The sequence below is a fragment of the Amblyraja radiata genome, chromosome 2 (assembly GCF_010909765.2).
Source record: "Amblyraja radiata isolate CabotCenter1 chromosome 2, sAmbRad1.1.pri, whole genome shotgun sequence".
In the NCBI taxonomy this organism is placed as follows: Eukaryota; Metazoa; Chordata; class Chondrichthyes; order Rajiformes; family Rajidae; genus Amblyraja; species Amblyraja radiata.
In genome coordinates, this window is record NC_045957.1 from 113575527 (window position 1) to 113598370 (window position 22844).

The window sequence follows — 22844 nt, forward strand, 5'->3', positions numbered from 1 at the left end:
TCTTCGCTGACTGTTGTATTATGGCAAAAAGCCCAAATTCCTTAAAGTAACTAAGTTAATTTGTAGTTCCTAGTTTAGTTAGTGTGTGTGGTGTTCGAGAGCCTGATGGTTGTGGGAAGAAATTGTTCTTGAACCGAGAGATTCCTGTTTTCAGACTCCTATACTATCTTCCTAATGGTCGGAGTGAAATGAAACTGTGGCCGGGGTGGTGTGGGTCCTTGATGAGACTGCATTTATGAGACAACATATCCTATGAATCTATTTGATAGCGGGGAGGTCAGTACCAATTTGGACCAGGCAGTATCCACCACTTTATTTCTTTGTTCGTAGTCGTTCAAGTTGCCGAATCAGGTTGTGATGTAATCAGTCAATATGCTCTCTACCAAACACCTGTAGAGGACTCAAGAGATTATTCATCAACATAACGATCGTCAATCTTCTGAGGAAGTAGAGCTTGCACAGCGTAATGTATAGTTGGGAGTTGATGGAGATTGGTATGCTGGGCTGTATCCACAGCTTTCTACAATTTCTTGTATTCTTAGGCACAGCAGAGGCAAACCAAGTTGGGATGCATCTCAATAGGATGCTTTCTAGAGTGCACCTGTAGAAATTGATAAGAGTAATTGGGGACATGCTGAATTTCCTTAGACTTCTGAGGATTTAGGAGGAGTTGGTGTGCTTCCTTGGTCGTAGTGTAATGTAGTGGGATCTGGACAACTTGTTGGCGATGTTTACTCCCAGCAACTTGCAGCTCTTGACCATCTCCACTTCATCATGGAAGAAAGACATAAAAAGCTGGAGTAGCTCAGCGGGTCAGGCAGCATCTCTGGAGAAAACGAATAGGTGACATTTCGGGTCGAGACTGTTCTTCAAACCGAGAGTCAGGGGAAGGGGAAACGGGAGGTTTAGAAGGTACATAGAACAATGTGCAATAAGCAGCGATGATCAAGGAAAGGTGGTGCCCACAATGGACCATTGTTGACTGTGGCGCAGGTGTTAACGAGTTATAAAGACGGTGAAACTCAACTGGACGACAGTGAAACTAGCACGATGACTAGGTTGGGGGAGGCTCTCCACTTTAACACCATTGATATAACCAAGGTATGAACTCCATCCCGCTTCCTGAAGTCAATGTCTAGCTCATAAGACCATTAGATCATAAGTGCTAGGAGCAGAATTAGGCCATTCGGGCGATCAAGTCTACTCTGCCATTCAATCATGGCTGATCTATCTCTTGCTCCTTACCCCATTCTCCTGCCTTCTCCCCATACCATCTGACACCTGTACTAATCAAGAATCTATCTACCTCTGCCTTAAAAATATCTATTGACTTGGCCTCCACAGCCTTCTGTGGCAAAGCATTCCACAGATTCAACACCCTCTGACTAAAGAAATTCCTCATCTCCAAAAGAACGTCCTTTAATTCTGAGGCTATGACATCTAGTCCTAGACGCTTCCATTAGTGGAAACATCCTCTCCACATCCACTCTATCCAAGCTTTTCACAATTCTGTCCGTCTCAATGAGGTCCCGCCCCTCATTCTTCTACACTCCAGCGAGCACAGGCTCAGTGCCGTCAAACACTCATCATGGGTTAACCCACTCATTCCTGGGATAATTCTTGTAAACCTCCTCTGGACCCTCTCCAGAGCCAGCACATCCATCCTCAGATATGATACCCAAAATTGATCACAATATTCCAAATGCGGCCTGACCAGTGCCTTAGAGCCTCAACATTACATCCCTGTCTTTGTATACAAGCCCTCTCAAAATAAAGCCTAGCTCCTTCATTTTGCTGACGTTAACGGAGTGATTGTTATCTTGACGTCATGTTACTCAGAGCTCTAGCTCCTTCCTGTACTCCGTCCGATTATTGTTCGAGAATTATTGTAGAGGATATTACATCACCTATTCTTATTTATTGCAGTATGTGTGCCAGGAAGTTGAGGATCCAGCTGCTGAGGTGGGTGTTTGGACATGAATTTGGTTGGAATTATGTCGAAGGTCATTGGGTCATAAGGCCATTCGGCCCATCAAGTCAATTCCGCCATTCAATCATGGCTGATCTATCTCTTCCTCCTAACCCTATTCTCCTGCCTTCTCCCCATAATCTCCGACACCCGTACTAATCAGGAATCTATCTATCGCTGCCTTAAAGATATTAATTGACTTACCCTCCACTGCCTTCTGCAGCAAAGGATTCCACAGATTCACCACCCTCTGACTAAAGAAATGGGAGGTGTGTGTGTGTGTGTGTGTGTGTGTGTGTGTGTGTGTGTGTGTGTGATATATAGTTTGTTTTGAAAATGAATCATAGGATCTTTCCCATCATCTGATACACACCCAGTCTACATAGCTTTGTTGATTATTTCCCAAATCGGAAATAACCAAATAATAATTTTTGAGAAAAAGCAGACGGGAAGTAATTAATTACTTATTATGTAGCTATTATGTAGAGTGGAAACCGGGAATGCTTAAAATCAAACAATTTATTTAGTTTAGAATGACTGGCCAAAGAAACCTATACATGGTATTGTAAACTTAAATGGAAGATTTCAATATAATGCAATCGTTTTTTTAAACTAAAAACGTATTAACGTACTGCATTTCTTTTGCCTAGAATGGAAGGAGAAATCATGGCATAAACCTGTTTAATGCAATAAAGAAGAACTGCAGATGCTAGTTTATACCAAAGATAGACGCAAAATACTGGAGTAACTCATGTTCAAGACTGGAAAATCGAAGGTAGACAAAAATGCTGGAGAAACTCAGCGGATGCGGCAGCATCTATGGAGCGAAGGAATAGGCAACGTTTCGGGCCGAAGTTTGAAAAAGGGTTTCGGTCTGAAACGTTGCCTATTTCCTTTGCTCCATAGATGCTGCCGCGCCCGCTGAGTTTCTCCAGCATTTTTGTCTACTGGAGTAACTCAGCAGGTCAGGCAGCATCTCTGGAGAAAATGGAAGTGACATTTCTGGTCGGGACCTGAAAATGGCACTATTCCATTAGCCTCAACCACCACCCTTGGCAGCGTGTTCCAGGCACTCATCACCCTATGTGTAAAAAACGTGCCCCATACATCTCCTTTAAACTTTGCTCCTATCACCGTAAAGCAATGCCCTCTAGTAATTGATGATTTCATCCTGGGAATAACACTTTGACTGCCTGGACTATATATTGTAAATATGATTTTACTCTGGTCAAAACAATACATGTCTGTCCGACCTCTCCCTGTAGCTAATATCCCCTAATCGGGGCATCATTCTGGTAAACCTCCTCCGCACCCTCTCCAAAGCTTCCACAACCTTCATGTAATGGGGCAACTAGAACTGCATGCAAAACACAAAGAAGGGAAGAGACTTAACTTTTTTCGCCTTTCATCACAGAGATGTCAAAATGTATTTGTGCGTTTTGTTGCTTTTTATTGGTATGACTGTATGGCAAATCAAATTCCTCCTATGTTGCAAAAACATACTTGGGTAATAAAGTATGATTATGATTATTATGATCTCTAAACCAAATGACGTTAAGCCTTTCAAACCCATTGAAAATTATTCAACCAAATAATTTTTTCTACTCATTTTAATAAATCACAGTGAGTGTAATCCATTGGCACATGGCCAGATCTTGAGAATTCAGATGGCAGCGCAGATTGCGGGTTGCCCTAGGTCCAAGAACTGTGCTTCCTCACCCTCACTCCTATGTGAAATGCACTAAGCTGATTATCATGCACAGATCGGGCTTGTTAGCAAAGAACATGGGCGTTCCAAACACTGAAACAACACAGCGTGACGCTGTCCTTAAAGAAGTCAAGATATTCAAAGCAATTGCAATTTGGGCAAAACAAATCCTCGTTTATCTGATTTTTTTTTTAAATCACGAAAAAAGTAACCGCAGATTATGAAATGGCGAGACTATCAACTGAGGGAACACTTGAAAAGTTCAGTTATTTTCTTAAGAAGAGGCCTCTTCATTAGAGCCTCCTCGTCCAGTCGCATCCTGGCCGCTCCCTTTTCTCCCCTCTACCATCGGGCAAAAGGTATAGAAGTGTGAAAACGCACATCCCCAGATTCAGGGACAGTTTCCTCCCAGCTGTTATCAAGCAACTGAATCATCCTACAACAGTTAGAGAGCAGTCCTGAACTACTATCTACCTCATTGGAGGCCCTCAGACTACACTTGATCAGACTTTACTGGCTTTATCATGCACCAAACGTTATTACCTTTATCGTACTTACACTGTGAATGGCTCGATTGTAATCATGTATTGTCTTTCCGCTGACTGTCTAGCACACAACAAAAGCTTTTCACTTACCTCAGTACACTGCACGATAAACTAAACTAAAGATACTAACTTAAAACTAACTAGAATACATGATGAACCGCAGGATGCTATTTAACATGCTCAGCAACTGTGGATAATGAACAATAATGTGTTGATACCCAAGTCATATTACTCCCCTGAGATATCCAGCCTCAGCACAGAAGAAACAACACTATACATAATCATAGTGTAGGAAGGAACTGCAGATGCTGGTTTACACCGAAGATAGACACAAAAAAGCTGGAGTAACTCAGCGGAAACAGGCAGCATCTCTGGAGAGAAGGAATGGGTGATGTTTCGGGTCAATATCCTTCTTCAGACTGGTTAGGGTTAAGGGAAACGAGGGATATAGCAGGAGGCACCACGGGGGGGGCAGCGAGAGAGGATGTTACGGAACTCTCGTCGGAAAACTTCTTCAAAGTAGACACAAGAATCACACTGCACGGAAAAAGCCCTTTGGCACAACTCTTCCATGCTGCCCAAGGTGGCCAATGCAAGCTAGTACAATTTCCCCACGTTTAACTCATTTAGAAACATAGAAAAATAGGTACAGGAGTAGGCCATTCAGCTCTTCGAGCCAACTTCGAGCCGATTTTAGATGATCAGCCATTCAATATGATCATGGCTGATCATCTAAAATCAGTACCACGTTCCTGCTTTTTTCCTATATCCCTTGATTCCTTTAGCCCTAAGAGCTAAATCTAACTCCCTCTTGAAATCACTCAGTGAATTGAGCTCCATTGCCTTCTGTGGCAGAGAATTCCACAGATTCAAAACTCTCTGGGTGGCATGGTGGCGCAGCGGTAGTGTTGCTGCCTTACAGCGATTGCAGCGTTGGAGACCCGAGTTAGATCACAACTACGGGTGCTGTCCGTATGGAGTTTGTACGTTCTCCCCGTGACCGCGTGGGTTTTCTCTGAGATCTACGATTTCCTCCCACACTCCAAAGACGTACAGGTATGTAGGTTAATTGGCTTGGTAAATGTAAAAATTGTCCCTAGTGTGTGTGGGGGCCGTTATGTACGGGGATCATGGTCGGGGCAGACTCGGTGGTCCGAAGGGCCTGTTTCCGCGCTGTATCCCTAAACTAAAAGGTTTTTACTCATCTCAGTCCTAAATGGCCTACCCTGTATTCTTAAACTGTGACCACTTGGTTCTGGACTCCCCCAACATCGGAACATTTTTTCGTTAAGAATGTTATATGTTTCTAAGAGATCCCCTCTCATCCTTCTAATTCCAATGAATAAAAGTACAGTCGACCCATTCTTTCAACATATGTAAATCCCGCCATCCTAGGAATTAACTTGGTGAACTTACGTACCGTAGTCAGGATCTACCGCTGCACCACTGTGCCGCCCTAACTGATGTACTCATTTTATAGTGCACGTGGGAAAATTGTTTGACCCTTTCCCTTTCTGGCGCAGTTATGCAAAAAGTATTCTGTATTACTGCAACTTCTATTCCACCTCAGTACAATTCACATACTAGTGAGATGCTGGTTTAACCAAAAGAGTGTCAGTTTAACCCTGTGGTAAGTCACCTTTCCATGTTCTCCGGAGATGCTGCCTAACCTGCTGAGTTACTCTGGCACTTTGTGCCCTTTGGCTTAATATCTCTGGGTGTTTGAGAATAAACAGAAAAAAAAATCATAAGGCTGACAGCCTCCTGCGCTCCAAGGAATGAAGACCAAGTCTGACCAGCTCTCGCTGTAATTCATGTTCTCGAATCATGGCAACATCTTTCCCCCTTCTTTCCAGGCCCAGCTATATGAAAACAAATGGGTTGGGTTTGGAAATCATAATTTGGAACTGCTCTTGGAAAACCTGATAGAAAATCACTGCTGAAAGAAATCCCCTAATTCTGCTACGCAGCATTGGTAAATCAATTATTTTCATGTAAAACTGATCACCAGGGGTGGAACGGTGGTGCATCGGCAGAGTTGCTGCTTTCCAGCACCAGAGACCCAGGATCGATCCTGACTACGGGTGCTGTCTGTACACCGGTTGTACATGACCACGTGAGTTTTCTCTGGGTGCTCCAGTTTCTTCCCACACTCCTAAGATTTGTAGGTTAATTGGCTTTGGTAAAAATTGTAAATTATCCCTCGTGTGTCATGTGTGTTAGTGTACGGAGATCGCTGGTCAGCACAACTTGGTAGGCCGAAAAGCCTGCTTTTGCGCTGTATCCCTAAGAGGACATGACTTGAGAATTAAGGGACAAAAGTTTAGGGGTAACATGAGGGGGAACTTCTTTACTCAGAGAGTGGTAGCTGTGTGGAATGAGCTTCCGGTGGAAGGTGGTGGAGGCAGGTTCGATTTTATCATTTAAAAATAAATTAGATAGGTATATGGATGGGAAAGGAATGGAGGGTTATGGTCTGAGTGCAGGTAGATGGGACTAGGGGAGAATAAGTGTTCGGCACGGACTAGAAGGGCCGAGATGGCCTGTTTCCGTGCTGTAATTGTTATATGGTTATATATGGTTATAAAATAAACGACACTAATTCCCTTGGCACCGAGTCGTTTTGATTCAGTTCAGAATAAATGCTTTCCAAGCACTGTCATTCTTCGATAAACTCTCAAATGATTTAGATTTAAAATTAGAGTGGGAAATTGTCTTTCTGGTATTGATATTGGCTTATTATTGTCATGTGTAGTGAGATACATTGAAAAACGTTGCGTCCTATCTAGTCAACTATCCAGTCTAAAGAAGGGTCTCGACCCGAAACGTCACCCATTTCTTCTATCCAGAGATGCTGCCTGACCCACTGAGTTACTCCAGCATTTTATGTCTATCTTTGGTGTAAACGAGCATCTGCAGTTCCTTCCTACACAACTGATAGTTGAGTAAAAATCTGCATACACAAGTACACCAGTCAGTACAAAGAAAACAATAGCCAGGGGGCAAATGTTGAGTCATTGAGTACAGCACAGAAACAGGCCCTTCAGCCCAACTCACCCATTCCGACAAAGATGCCCCATCTAAGCTCTTCCCATTTGCCTGTGTTTGGCTCATATCCCTCTAAACCTTTCCTATCCAAGTACCAGTCCTTTAAATGTTGTTATAGTATCTGCCTATCTCATCTGGAAACTCATTCCATGTGTCCATTACCCTCTCTGAGCAAAAACGTTGCCCGTCAGCTTCTTATTATATCTTGCCACTCTCACCTTAAACCTTAGTCCTCTGGTTCTGCATTCCCCACCCTGGGTAAAATATACCATTGTGCATTCACCCATCTATTCACCCATCAGGATTTCACACACCTCTATAAGATCACCCCTTAGCCTTCAGTACTCTAAGGAATAAAGTCCTAGCTTGACCAATCTCTCCCTTTACTCCGGCCCTTGAGTCATGGCAACATCCTCGTAAATCTTCTCTGCACTAGTTCCTGCTAATTGACATTCTTCCTACAGCAGGGATACCAAAACTGAACACAATAAGAAGGGTCTCGACCCGAAACGCTGCCTATTTTCTTCGCTCCATAGATGCTGCCTCACCCGCTGATTTTCTCCAGCTTTTTTCTCTACCTACAATACTTCATTCAATGTCTTGCACAACTGTGGGACGTGTTGGGCGGTGTGGGCAACTTGGGCCGAAGGGCCTGTATCCATGCTGTATGTCTCTATGACAAGCCCTGGTTCGAATAATTTCTCCTCTTAATTTAATAAGAGACGAGGCATCAGTATCTTAATCGTATGCTGCACTCGCACCTTAAACAATCTACCCTTCCAAAAACATGGAGCGCTAACAGATCCCCAGCTGCGGTTTAATCAGTTGGATGCCAACATTCTGTCAGCCTTATGATTTTTTTTTCTGTTTATTCTCAAACACCCAGAGATATTAAGCCAAAGGGCACAAAGTGCCAGAGTAACTCAGCAGGTTAGGCAGCATCTCCGGAGAACATGGAAAGGTGACTTACCACAGAGTTAAACTGACACTCTTTTGGTTAAACCAGCATCTCACTAGTATGTGAATTGTACTGAGGTGGAATAGAAGTTGCAGTAATACAGAATACTTTTTGCATAACTGCGCCAGAAAGGGAAAGTGTCAAACAATTTTCCCACGTGCACTATAAAATGAGTACATCAGTTAGGGCGGCACAGTGGTGCAGCGGTAGAGCTGCTGCTTCACAGCACCAGAGGCACGGGTTTGATCCTGACTACGGTGCTGTCTGTGTGGAGTTTGTATGCTCTCCCTTTGGCTGCATGTTTATTCACTGGGTGCTCTGGTTTCCTCCTTCATTCCAAAGATGTGCAGATTTGTAGATTAATTGCCCCTGGTGTGAAGGATGCGACAGTAGGATAACATTTAATGATGATCTAGCGGTTTGTACTCACTAGAATTTAGAAGATTTGAGGGGGGATCTTAGAGAAACTTACAAAATTCTTAAGGGGTTGGACAGGCTAGATGCAGGAAGATTGTTCCCAATATTGGGGAAGTCCAGAACAAGGGGTCACAGTTTAAGGATAAGGGGGAAATCTTTTAGGACCGAGATTAGAAAAACATTTTTCACACAGAGAGCGGTGAATCTCTGGAATTCTCTGCCACAGAAGGTAGTTGAGGCCAGTTCATTGGCTATATTTAAGAGGGAGTTAGATGTGGCCCTTGTGGCTTAAGGGATCAGGGGGTATGGAGAGAAGGCAGGTACAGGATACTGAGTTGGATGATCAGCCATGATCATATTGAATGGCGGTGCAGGCTCGAAGGGCCGAATGGCCTACTCCTGCACCTATTTTCTATGTTTCTACGATCGATGATCATTGTGGACTCGGTGGGCCGAAGGGCTTGTTTCCACATTGTATGTCCAAACGGAACCTGGTATTAAATATCTTGGGGACACTACTGGCTCTTTCAACTAAAGATCAGGGGTATCACTGATCTGATAAAGGGCAAGGAGTGAACATTGCATTAGACAATGGCCTAGGTTTATCCACTGCAGGATTTTTAAAGAAAATATAATCCCACGAGGTTAGAATGCTTAGTCTGATGCTGATTATATCTACTAGGCTAACAGAATTTACCAAAGCTTTATTGAAGTCTGCAACGCAATTAGTTGTATATTCACAAAACCAAGTGGGCTGACATAAAGCAATTATTATCACTTTCTCGAAAAGAGTTTACTTTGCAACCTCAATTGACCTTGTGAGCTGTTAGCACACGATTTCCGTTCATCTCATTTGTTATATTAAATAAGAAAAGACTGTATAATTGGGCCCTTCCACTCAAGGTCCAACTATGAACATATCGTCAAAGCCAGGAAAAATACTGTCATCTGACTGGACATTTTTAATTGCTATTCAACAGAGCAGAAACTATAAAAGGCACTTAATTTGTACTTCCCTAACAAGACAAAATGACAACCCCTCATTAAAACACTGCAAGCACAACTTAATCTGTCCGTCTTCAATTGCTATCCAATTGAGTTATATAATGGTCACTATTAAAAACACAGATGTGATGAGACCACACTTTTGTTTGTGTAGCAGGAGGAGGAGTGACCAGTGGAAGTACCTGAGTGCTGACATATCCTGAACATTGAGTTTCTGGATCAAACTGAAGCATAATCTCCATGTTTCTCCTCCAAGAGTTGGGCAAATTACCAATATTAGATACATTTCGTTTAGTTTAGTTTAGAGATACAGCACAGAAACAGGCCTTTCGGCCCACCGAGTCCATGCCAACCAGCGGGTGATCCCTGTACACCGACACTATCTATCCTACACACACCAGGGACAATTTACAATTTTACCAAGTCAATTAGTGTACTGTGCGTCTTTGGAGTGTGGGAGGAAATCCGGGGAAAACCTACTCAGTTCACAGGGAGCACGTACAAACTCCGTACTGACAGCACCCATAGTTAGGATCGAACCCGGGTCTCTACCGCTGCTCCACCGTGACCCCTGTGTGGGACAGAGCAGCGAAGGAGAGATAGATATGTGGAGTGAATCAAATAAGCCAAGGACCAGGTTTTGGTGGTTTGATGGATCACAAAATATGTCTGTGCTGTCCTGTTACAATAATAAAGAGCGCTGAGCACTTCTTACAGAACAACAGAAAACTCAGTGATGATATATATTCTCTGGGATTGCATGGCACTGCAGCATTATATCACACTCTCTTGGGAGCATCGTGTGTTGGGCGCGCCTTGGACAATGTAGTCCAAGTCTCTGTAAATCTTCATCATGGTCACAAGCCTGGTTAAAGTTTACCTTTGGCCTGATTTAATCTGAAAATGGTCACAAACACAACTGGGTTAAATCAACTTCCATCTGCAAAACGCTGACAGACGTGCTGTGTGATCCAAGTTATAGGTGCTCATTTTTCAACAGCAATTAGCATGTGTGCATTGAAAGGATGGAATTTATAACACTACAATCACAGCTTGCTTGCCTTCATTAATTGACAAGGCTCCCAAATACAATGCCATCTTTCTGCCCCTTACGTTACTTTCATACATACACAAACGATTATCAAATTAAAACGGAAAATTGATAGACTATTATCGCAAACAGAGGATATGTTGAATGTAGATTTGCTCATCACAAATTGCCGCTTATGAATTTTTTAAAAGGGAATTAAATATTTGCTTTGAAAAAAGCAATAAATAGTTTGGGAATTAGCTGGGTAAAATTAGATGGAATAGGTTTGGAGAAAATAATGAATTCTGTGCTGCAATCTTTCAGAACACTCAGAATGAAATGTATTGAGAATTTTAACTGGTATATTAACTTTTCATTCAGATTATGATGTATATTTTATCTTCAGATACTGATGTTAAGGGCCTGTCCCTCTGCAGCGACCTAATCTGAGAGTTTAGACGAGTTTGATCTTAACTCAAACTCGCAGCATGGTCGACACGTGGCCCTACGAGGTCCTATGAGGTCACTGGAACTCTCCTTCATGCTCGAGGGAAGTGCCCGCATACTCGCGGCCTCAGCTAGGTCGCGGAAACATTTTCCTCAAGTAAAACGTGGTCGACATGGTTTGTTTTAACTCGTAGTGCAGTGGAGTAGGGTCACTATTTAGTTACAGGCAGTCGAGAGCAGCCCTAGGCAATCTCCTTCACTGACTGGGCATTTTGATTGGCTCATTGGAGTTTTCAGGACCGAGGAAAACCGACCAGTAGGTAAAATGCCCGCTAAACCATATAACAATTACAGCACGGAAACAGGCCATCTCGGCCCTACAAGTCCGTGCCGAACAACTTTTTTCCCTTAGTCCCACCTGCCTGCACTCATACCATAACCCTCCATTCCCTTCTCATCCATATGCCTATCCAATTTATTTTTAAATGATACCAACGAACCTGCCGCCACCACTTCCACTGGAAGCTCATTCCACACCGCTACCACTCTCTGAGTAAAGAAGTTCCCCCTCATGTTACCCCTAAACTTCTGTCCCTTAATTCTGAAGTCATGTCCTCTTGTTTGAATCTTCCCTATTCTCAAAGGGAAAAGCTTGATCACATCAACTCTGTCTATCCCTCTCATCATTTTAAAGACCTCTATCAAGTCCCCCCTTAACCTTCTGCGCTCCAGAGAATAAAGACCTAACTTATTCAACCTATCTCTGTAACTTAGTTGTTGAAACCCGGGCAACATTCTAGTAAATCTCCTCTGTACTCTCTCTATTTTGTTGACATCCTTCCTATAATTGGGCGACCAAAATTGTACACCATACTCCAGATTTGGTCTCACCAATGCCTTGTACAATTTTAACATTACATCCCAGCTTCTATACTCAATGCTCTGATTTATAAAGGCTAGCATACCAAAAGCTTTCTTTACCACCCTATCTATATGAGATTCCACCTTCAAGGAACTATGCACGGTTATTCCCAGATCCCTCTGTTCAACTGTATTCTTCAATTCCCTACCATTTATCATGTACGTCCTATTTTGATTTGTCCTGCCAAGGTGTAACACCTCACATTTATCAGCATTAAACTCCATCTGCCATCTTTCAGCCCATTTTTCCAAATGGCCTAAACATTATTATACTTCTTAGAAGTGTCTCCACTCCTTCTCCCCCCGTCTTTCCCCTCTCTGTCCCCTTCTCTCCCCCCCCCCCCCGCGCTCTCTAAAGGACTTACCATACACTGTGGCAGCCGTCTTTTACCTTCCTCTTCATCGCGGGTGTGAATTTCTGACAGCGCTCCCCCGCTTTCCCTGGCCCCCGCCTTTGTGATGTGTTTGTATGTGTGTGTGTGCAGTCGGTTGATCCAGCTCGCGGTTTCAACACGGATAGTCGATCCAGCTCAAGGTTTCAACACTGACGGTCGATCCAGCTCAAGGTTTTCCAGGCGAGTGCCCTCGAGCTTGAAGGTCGAAGACACTCTTCCTAACTCGCGGATTAGGTCGCCGCAGTGGGACAGCCTCTTTAATATTAAATGGTGGCACAGCGGTAGAGTTTCTGCCTTACAGCGCATAACTTTTGCCACTTTCTGCAGTTTGTCTTTGGCATTATTAATGTAGCTGACAATACTCTCTGCCATTGAAGTTCTATATCACTCAACCGAAACTCCAGATTCCACAAGGATCTATTTATTCTTAGTCATAGAATCATAAAACACTGAAACAGGCCCTTCTGCCCAATTCGTCCATGCCGACCAAGATGACTCATCTAAGCTAAAACTATTTGCCTATATTTGTCCCATATCTATCATGGAGTCACATAGTGGTACAGCGTGGAAACAGGCCCTGCGGTCCAACTTGCCCACACCGGCCAACATGTTCCAGCTATACTAGTCCCATCCATGTACCTGTCTAACTGTTCCTTAAACGTTGGGATAGTCCCTGCTTCAACCAACTCCTCTGGCAGCTAGTTCCATACACCCACCCTTGTGTGAAGAAGTTACTCCTCAGATTCCTATTACATAATCAAATCAATATCATCAATATAATCAAAACAATGGATTGGATTTGTTGCACTGCAAGTCAAGAGTATATTTTAGGAGTGTTGACATTCATTGTTCCTTACCTCAAGATGCTCTAAAATGTACGGAGGGTTCGTCATTCCAAGCCGCAGCATTGCTCCCTCAGGAATCACTTCCACCAGTTTCCAAAGCAATGTGGGAAGATCTGTCCCGATATCTCTTCCGTATGCACCTGTGTCTTCACTGGTCAGCCATATTTCACAGACACCTTCTGCATGAGGAAAGAACATGTCAACTGTAGCACTTTCTGCATTCAAGAAATCTATTCTGATCCAATACAATGCACTGTTCAGCACATGTAGATGCTTACATTACTGGAATCATTGAATCCTCACAGCAATCATTCAGCCCTTCATCGAATAGAACTTAGTTTAGTTTACACTAGAGATACAGTGCACAAAACAGCCCTTCGGCCCACCGATTCCACACCAACCAGTAATCCTCGTCTGCTACCACTGTCCTACACACTGGGGACATTTTTTTTACAATCTTTACCAAAGCCAATTAACCTACGAACCTGTACGTCTTTGGAGTGTGGGAGGAAACCGGAGCACCCAGGTGAAACTCATGCAGTCACGGGGAGAATGTACAAACTCCGTACAGACAGCACCCTTTGTCAGGATGGAACCCGGGACTCTGCCGCTGTAAGGCAGCAACTCTACCGCTGCGCCACCGTGCCGCCCCTTACCGGAATCATTGAATGTTCACAGCAGTCATTCAGCCCTTTGTCAGGCAGAAGAATTCTCCAGCTCCAACCACTAGCCCTTTCCCTGCAGCCTGACAAGGTTTCCTCTACCACATATTCACTGAATTGTATACACAGGAACCTATCACCTCCATATGCCCGAGGAAGGATGTCATTAAGCTTGCGCTCTGGGATGCTAAGAAAGCTGGAAATAGTATAGAGAAGATTTACACGGATGTTGCCAGGACACAAGGAGCTGAAGTACAGGGAAAGGATGGGCAGGCTGGGACTTTATTCCTTGGGCCACAGGTCATAGAGTCATACAGCGTGGAAACAGGCCGTTCAGCCCAACTTGCCCACACCGACCAACACGTCCCATCTACACTAGTCCCACCTGCCTGCTTCTGGCCTATATCCCTCTAAATCTACCCTATCCATTTACCTGCCTAAATGTTTCTTAAATACTGCAAAGAAGGATGAGAGGTGATCTTATAGAAATATATACAATTATTAAGGGATTCGACAAGCTTGATGCTGGAAACATGCTCCCCATGTTGGGAGAGTCCAGAACCAGGGGCCACAGCTTCATGATAAGGGGTAGGCCATTTATAACTCAGATGAGGAAAAACTTTTCATCCAGAGTGTTGTGAATTTGTGGAATTCACTGGATGCCAATTCACTGGATGCATTCAAAAAGAGAATTAGATAGAGCTCTTAGGGCTAGCGGAATCAAGGGCTATGGGGAGACGGCAGGAACAGGGTACTGATTATGGATGATCAGCCATGATCAGATTGAATGGCGGTGCTGGCTCGAATGACCGACTCCTACACCTATTTTCTATGTTTCTCTATGTTTCTATGCAATAGTACCTGCCTCAACTACCTCCTCCAGCTACTTGTTACATACTCCTACCAGATTTTTCTGTAAAATAGTTACCCCTCAGGTTCCCATTAAATCTGTCCCCCTCACCTTAAATCTACAACCTTACATAGATGTATAATCTCATGAGAGGAATAGATAGAGTGAATGCATATAGTCTTGTACTCAGGGGAGGGGAATCAAGAACCAGAGGACATATATTTAAGATGAAAAGGGAAAGATTTAATTGGAACCTGAGGAGAAAAATGTTCACTTATAGGACAGTGGATATTTGCAACGAGCAGCCAAAGTAGGTAGTTGAGGCAGGTACTATAATAGATATTTAGAATTCCTCATTTGGTTAGATGCATGAATAGGAAATGTTTAGAGGGATATGGGCCAAATGTGGGTAAATGGGACTAGCAGATGGGGCATCTTGGTTGGCATGAACTGGTTGGGCTGAGCGGAATGTTTTCTGACTCTATATGTCAACATTGCATTAGATTCCAACCATGTATTTATTGGTCACTTTTAATTTTCTTCCTATTGAATGAATGAATGAATGAATGAATAAAAAAATTATTGGTCAAGTATATTTACATACAAGGAATCTGCATTGGTGTTTTGCTCGCAAAAGGATAAAAAAATACACGAAATACAGCAGACAATTAAAAAATAAAACATTATAATTTACACCTTCACTTTACACCTGTGCCCTTTTTTCTGATGCTCCGCCAAAAGTGAATAGTCTCCCATTATCCATTCTGGCCAGACCGAACACCTGTTTATATGCTTCTATCAAATCTCCCGTCAGCTTTCTCTTTACAAAGGAAAACAATTCCTGCCTCTCTAATTTACCCATATAGCAGTAGTTCCCCAATCTTAAGATCAATTCTCATACACCTTCTCTCGACCTCATCCTAATGCTTTCACGTGCAGAGACAAGGTGATGATTTACAAAAAAAATACACAAAGTGCTGGAGTAACTCAATGGGCCAGACAGTATCTCTGGAAATCCAGCATCTAGGAGGCTTGTCCCGCCCCGCCTCTCTTCCAGCTTTCTCTCCACTACTACAATCAGTCTGAAGAAGAGTCTCGACCCGAAACTTTACCTATTCCTTCTCTCCAGAGATGTTGCCTGTCTATCTTCGGTTTAAACCAACATCTGCAATTCCTTCCTACACTATTTCCGTGCTGTATCTTTAAACTAAACTGAACATTCAATGCTTTTTCAAAGCTGCTAATGTTGTAAGATTGTTAACATATTACTGAAATAACTTTACCATTGGAAAGATGTGAACCATTACATGAATAAAACTGTTTGAACTGGTAAACACATTAAAAAAACACACAAATAATCCAGTTTCTTGTTTACAGACAAATAGGTCCAGTTATCTTATTTGTTACAAATTAACCTCCCTCAGTTAGAACGAAAATTGCTCATAAATTATCATTACTATAATTACAATTAAACTAAACATTTTTAGGTATTAATTATAAAATATTTTAAAGTCACCATTACTCAACAAAATCTACATGAAGAGCAGAAGATAGCAATTACAATATATTTTTGAACCCTTCACACTTAATTGATTGAACTGATTGAAGGATACTGTTTGGAAACAGGCCTTTTGGAAAACTGAAACAATGCTGACCATCAATCACTCGTCCACGCTAGTTCTGTGTTATCCCACCTTCTCATCCACTCCCACACGAGGGGCAATTTACAGAGGCCAGTTAACCTACAAGCCCACAGGTTCTTGGCATGTGGGAGGAAACCAGAGCACCGGGAGGAAACCCACGTAGTCGCAGGGAGAACGTGTAAACTCCACACAGGCAGCACCCAAGGTCAGGATCGAACCCGGGTTTCTGACACTGGCAGGCAGCAGCTCCACCAGCGTTTTTACATGTAAAATTCTTAAGGGATTGAACAGGCTAGGTACAGGAAAAATGTTCCCAATGTTGGGGGAAGTCCAGAACCAGGAATCACAGTTTAAGAATAAAGGGTAGACCATTTAGGACTGAGATGAGGAAAAACATTTTCGCCCGGAAAGTTGTGAATCTGTGGAATTCTCTGCCACAGAAGGCAGTGGAGGCCAATTCACAAAGTTCAAGGTTAAAATTTATTTGTCACATACACCAACTAAGATAGTGAAATGAATTTGCCATGCAGCGTTGCAATTGAAAAAAGAACACACAATACACAATAGAATTTAACATAAATATCCACCACAGCATTCTTCACGGGCAATAAACTTCAGTCAGTCCTCCTCCTTTGTTCATCCATGTTCGAGGGCTTTGAGCCCTCCATAGTCGACGCTACGGACGGCCAGATGTACAGGCCCTCTCGTCGGGATGATTGAAACTCCGATGTTGGGACGGTCGAACACACTCTGCTGCTTGGAGTGCCCGAATCGGCTACTTTCTTACCAGAGACACCCGGCCTCCGGATGATACAGACCACAGGCTGGCGGTCGGAGCTCTTCTCCGGCGATAGGGATCCCAGGCTCAGGGCGGTAAGTCCACGCCACGCCCGCGGCTAGAAGCTCCGCAGACCACAGCATGATGCCAAAGACACCAGGCCAGCGATCGGAGCACTCCTTTCTGGCAACCCCCGGCAAGCATGTTTTCAAGTTAGATTTAGCTTTTAGGGCTAACGGAATCAAGGGATTTCATGGGGTAAAAAGCAGGAACAGGGTACTGATTCTGGATGATCAGCCATGATCATATTGGATGGCGGTGCTGGCTCGATGAGCCGAATGGCCTACTCCTGCACCTATTTTCTATGTTTCTATGCCACTGTGCCGCTCTTAATATAAAATGCTGGGCCATTTTTTAAATAGTCATAATTTTCCCATTTGAACAGTGAGCAACTTTCACCTTATTTGGGCAGGAGAATCATGACGGAAAATTGGCCTGATTATTGGTGTTTTGTGAGGAAGACGGGATTAGGGATGGAAACTACACTCCTAATGGGGGGGAAACAGAGTCAATTCTTAGAGCAGACTGGGTGGGGATTAAAACTCCCTGTTGGGGCTGTGGTGTTAATTTAAATGAAGAGGAAACAGCTGTAACAGTAAATCATCATCAAAATAGACTCACCTAACTTCCATGAGAATTAATTGCCTCACAAGGCAATTAGAACCAAAACCACTAGGTCGCACTCAACAGAACACAACAATTAAGGAAGCACTTTACCAGAAGTGAAAAATAAGGATATTATCAGCACAAGTTCAACAATAACACTCATACTCCCCAATGACCTTATAAACAAATGAACAGGAAGAAGCATGCGATAATGAAAACGACTATCCAATTTTTAGAAAACATCACATGTGGAAATTGCAATTGGAAAAATTATGCTTTGGGGAGAACACAGAGAAAAACAAATAAAAGATTGCAGCATTTCAACGGATATGTGCATCACACCTGAAAAATAACTACTACAATCAGTCTGAAGTAGATTCCCGACCAAGAATGTCACCCAACCATGTTCACCAGAGATTAACTTCGAGTAACCCCTGCATTCCCTCTCTCTCCATTCCTCCCCCACCTAAGTCATACCAGCTTCAATGTTGAGTCTCATTGTCTGTACTCGTTCTCACCGGGCAAACAGCTAACAATGGCATGTTTCCTTAATTATCATTACTTTGTTGCATATCTTTAATTCATTTATTCTATATTTCTCTACATCACCATCTATATCTCTCGTTTCCCCCCCCCCCCCAGACTCTCAGTCTGAAGAAGGGTCACCTATTCCTTTTCTCCAGAGAAGCTGCCTGACCCATGCCAGCATGTCTATTTTCAGTTTAAACCAGCATCAGCAGTTCCTTCCCACACATATTGCCTTACCCGCTGAGTTAATCCCGCACTCTTGTTTTTATAAACCAACATCTGCATCTAGTTTCTACTACACTTTCCATTTCTATTATTTAAGGATGATATATTTGTGCTTAAAGAGCAAACAATGTCAATTGAAGGCAGAATCCAACATAACAAGAGAACTGAACTCCAAAAGTAAACTGTGTAGGAAAGAACTGCAGATGCTGCTTTATACTGAAGTTAGACACAAAATGCTGGAGTAACTCAGCGGTTCAGGCAGCGTCTCTGGAGAAAAGGAATAGGCTCCCATTCCTTCATCAAACTATGGATGTTCAGTCGCGCTTTTAAATCTCTTCCCTGTACGGGGGACCCGATCTTTTCCCTGTCGGGTCTCCGTTGTCGTTGGGGCCTAGCACCGTGGAGCAGCCTCCAACCGGAACGACCTGCGGGCTCCAGTCGCGGAGCCTGCGGATTCACCATCGTGGGGCTGGCTGGCTTCGCAGCGTGAAGAGCTGTGGTGGCGTGCGGCTGCGACCCGACTCCGGAGTTCGGAGGCTCCAGCCGCAGGTCCGGTGGACGGTGACATCGGGAGCTCGCGGGTCCCTGGTGGGAGACCGCTTTTCGGAGCTCCAGCAATGGCAGCTTCTCCCGCCCGAGTAGCTGGGTTGAAAATGACCCAGAGCGGGGCCTTACATCGCCCTGCGCGGCTTTAACGGCCGCGGGACTTGCCATCGCCCGCTGGGGGCTTTAACATCGGGAGAAGAATGGAACACAGGGGAGAGACAAGACTTTGCCTTCCATCACAGTGAGGAGGAGATTCACTGTGATGGATGTTTGTGTAAATTGTGTTGGTTGTGTGTCTTAGTTCTTTTCTTGTTGTATGACTGCAGAAACCAAATTTCGTTTGAACTTCATACTTGAGGTTCAAACGACAATAAATAAATTGTATAATTGTATAATTAAGGCCCTCCATTTCTTCCTTGATCGCAGATCCAGCCAATTTCTCTCATCAAACACTCTCCACCGCCTACCAGAACTGGTCCTCAACCTTAACAGTTCTTCTTCAACTCCTCCCACTTCCTCCAGGTCAATGGGCACTCGCATGGTCCCCAGATATGCCTGCCTTTTTATTGGGTATGTCAAACAGTCCCTGTTCCAGGCGTACACTGGCCTTATCCCCCAACTCTATCTCACCACATTGACGACTGCATCGGGGCTACCTCCTGCACCCATGCAGAACTCATGGATTTTATGAACTTCACCACAAACTTCCACCCTGCCTTCAAATTCACCTGGACTATCTTGGGCACCCCCCTTCCCTTTCTTGATCTCACCGACTCCATCACAGGAGATAGACTATCGACTGACGTCTATTACAAACCTGTTCAAAAGGGAACTGCAGATGCTGGAATATCGAAGGTACACAAAATTGCTGGGGAAACTCAGCGGGTGCAGCAGCATCTATGGAGCGAAGGAAATAGGCGACGTTTCGGGCCGAAACCCTTCGTGCCCATTGACCTGGAGGAAGGGTTTCGGCCCGAAACGTCGCCTATTTCCTTCGCTCCATAGATGCTGCTGCACCCGCTGAGTTTCCCCAGCAATTTTGTGTACCTTCTATTACAAACCTGACTGAAGATGGGTTCCGACCCGAAACATCATCATTTCCTTTTCTCCATTGATGCTGCCCGACCCGCTAAGTTACTCCAGCACTTTTTATCTATCCCGAAGCAAACTAATCACTTTCTCCAATTGGCAACACGGTGAACTCAATCATGATGGGCTGAAGAACGAGCTCATGCGCTGTATTTTCTATGTTCAAACAAGACATATTGGAAACTTTCAGCCAGTAAGGCAGCATCTATGGTGATTTAGGACAGTTGCCTCACATGCTGGAATCAATGATCCTCGGACTCAATTCATTTTGCAAAAAAGTCAAACTTCAAGAGTTTTAAAATGAAACAGGAAGATCATTGAATAGAAATATATGAATAGCAGCACAACACATAATCCGGTAAACTCTGCAAGAAAATACAAACACAATACAAAATACAAAATAAGGTCGGAGGGGAAAGATTTAATAGCAATTTTCTCGACCCACAGGGTGTTGGGTATATGGAACGAGCTGCCAGAGGAGATAGTTGAAGGAGGCAGTATAAAAACATTTTAAAATCATTTGGACGGGTACATGGAAATGGAAAAGTTTAGAGGGATGTGGGTCAAACGCACGCAGGTGAGATAAGTATAGATGGGGAATATTGGTCGGCAAGTTGGGCCGAAGGGCATGTTTCCATGCTGAATCACTCTACGGCTCTAACAAATTTATAGACATCATTTTTATTCACTTCTTCTGGGCCAGTCCCTCAGCGTAGAGGGTAATCTTGGGGTTTGGTGGTGGTTGGTGAAGCCTATGTGGGTTTAATTTCATTCAACGTACAAATATACCAGACATTCTAAGGAGTTGTGCTTTGAAGCCAACAGTGATTCCCAACAGTGAAATGTCAAGACCTAGAGGGCACAGCTTTAAGGTGAGAAGCACAGAGTTTAAAGGAGACGTGTGGGGCACGTTTCTTTATACAAAGAGAGTGGTGGGTACCTGGAACTTGCTGCCAGGGGTGGGGGTGGAGGCAGATACAATAGTGGCGCTTTAGAAGCTTTTAGATAGGCACATGGATATGCAGAGAATGGATGTATATGTGCAGGCAGGTGAGATTAGTTTGTCTTGGCGTTACGTTGGACACAGACTCTGTGAGCCCAAGGGGTAGTTCCTGTGCTGTCCCATGTACTGAACCAAAACACTGAAGGTCTTTCTACCGAGGACCTCTGACCCATGTGAATCGGCAAACAATTCTACAACTCCCCAACCAACGCAGAGTCAATTCAATAGAAAATTCGGCACAGAAAGCAAAATAAATGAAAAGATGGGATTAAGACAGGTAGAGACAAATGTGACAAATGGAAATTCTTTTGTAAATTAAATTATCAACCAGAATTAAAATCTGAAGAAATGGTGAAAGGAAATTATCAGCGCTAGACACGTTTATGGCAAGGGTGTTGTACTGCTTTCAACCTCACAGAGAAAAGCTAAACCGACAGGTCAGTGATCTAAACAAGGCCTTCATCTCAGTTGATCCATTCAACCAAACAGTAAGGAAACTGACAATCATAAAGGCTTGTAAAAGTGAAATAGTTTATATAGTCTTAGTTTAGTTTAGTTTAGAGACACAGTATGGTAACAGGCCCTTCGGCCCACCGAGACCGCACTGACCAGCGATCCCAGTACATTAACACTTTCCTGGACTAGGGACTATTTTAGTTCAAGGTTCACATTTATTTGTCACATGCACTAATTAAGGTACAGTGAAGTGAGTTACCATGCAGCCACACAATTAAAAAGAACATAATACATAATAGAATTTAACAAAAACATCCACCACAGCATTCTTCACTGTGTTGGAAAGCAATAAAGTTCAGTCAGTCTTCCTCCTTTGTTCACCCGTGGTCGGGGGCCGTGACCCTCCGTAGTTGCCGCTACGGACGACCCGATATGCAAGCCCTCTCGTCGGGGTGATCGAACCTCCGACGTCGGGACAGATCGAACACACTCTGCTGCTTGTTCCCGAATCAGCCACTTCCTTACCGGAGACCGCGGCTTCAGGATGTTACAGGCCGCAGGCTGGAGCTCTTCTCCGGTGATCTCCGGCAAGGGATCAGCCCGCTCCGTGATGGTGAAGTCCGCTCCACGCCTGCTGCTAGAAGCTCCGCAGACTGAGGCTTCAGGATGTACAATCTGCGTACAGATAAGCACCCGTAGCCAGGATCGAACCCGGGTCTCTGGCGCTGTAAGCGCTGTAGGGCAGCAACTCTACCGCTGCGCCACAGTGCCACCTATTGTTGTTAAAAATAAAGGGCCTGTCCCACTTACGTGTCCTTGGCACGCTAATTACGCAACCTCATGGTCGCGTTGAAGCGCGATGGTCCCGCGAAGGTCGTGCGCGACCATTCGACCGCACAGCCGTCTGGAGCATGCGACTTCATTCGACCGCACAGCCGTCTGGAGCGCGCGACATCATTCGATGATAGACACAAAATGCTAGAGTGACTCAGCGGGACCGGCAGAATCTCTGGAGAGAAGCAGTGGGTGATGTTTCGGGTCGAGACTCTTCTTCAGTCTGTAAGAAGGGTCTTGACCCGAACATCACCCATTGCTTCTCTCCAGAGATGC

At 44.0% G+C, this 22844-nt stretch overlaps 1 protein-coding gene across 3 annotated transcripts in view; it reads right to left on the reverse strand.

Annotated features, from left to right (window-relative positions):
• cdkal1 (CDK5 regulatory subunit associated protein 1 like 1) overlaps positions 1–22844 on the reverse strand; it is a 553618-nt gene that overhangs the window by 289347 nt on the left and 241427 nt on the right. For all 3 annotated transcript variants that reach the window (XM_033013633.1, XM_033013634.1, XM_033013635.1), the window contains exon 9: positions 13301–13467. In XM_033013633.1, the coding sequence (XP_032869524.1) occupies positions 13301–13467 (167 nt within the window). The remainder of the gene's footprint in view (positions 1–13300; positions 13468–22844) is intronic.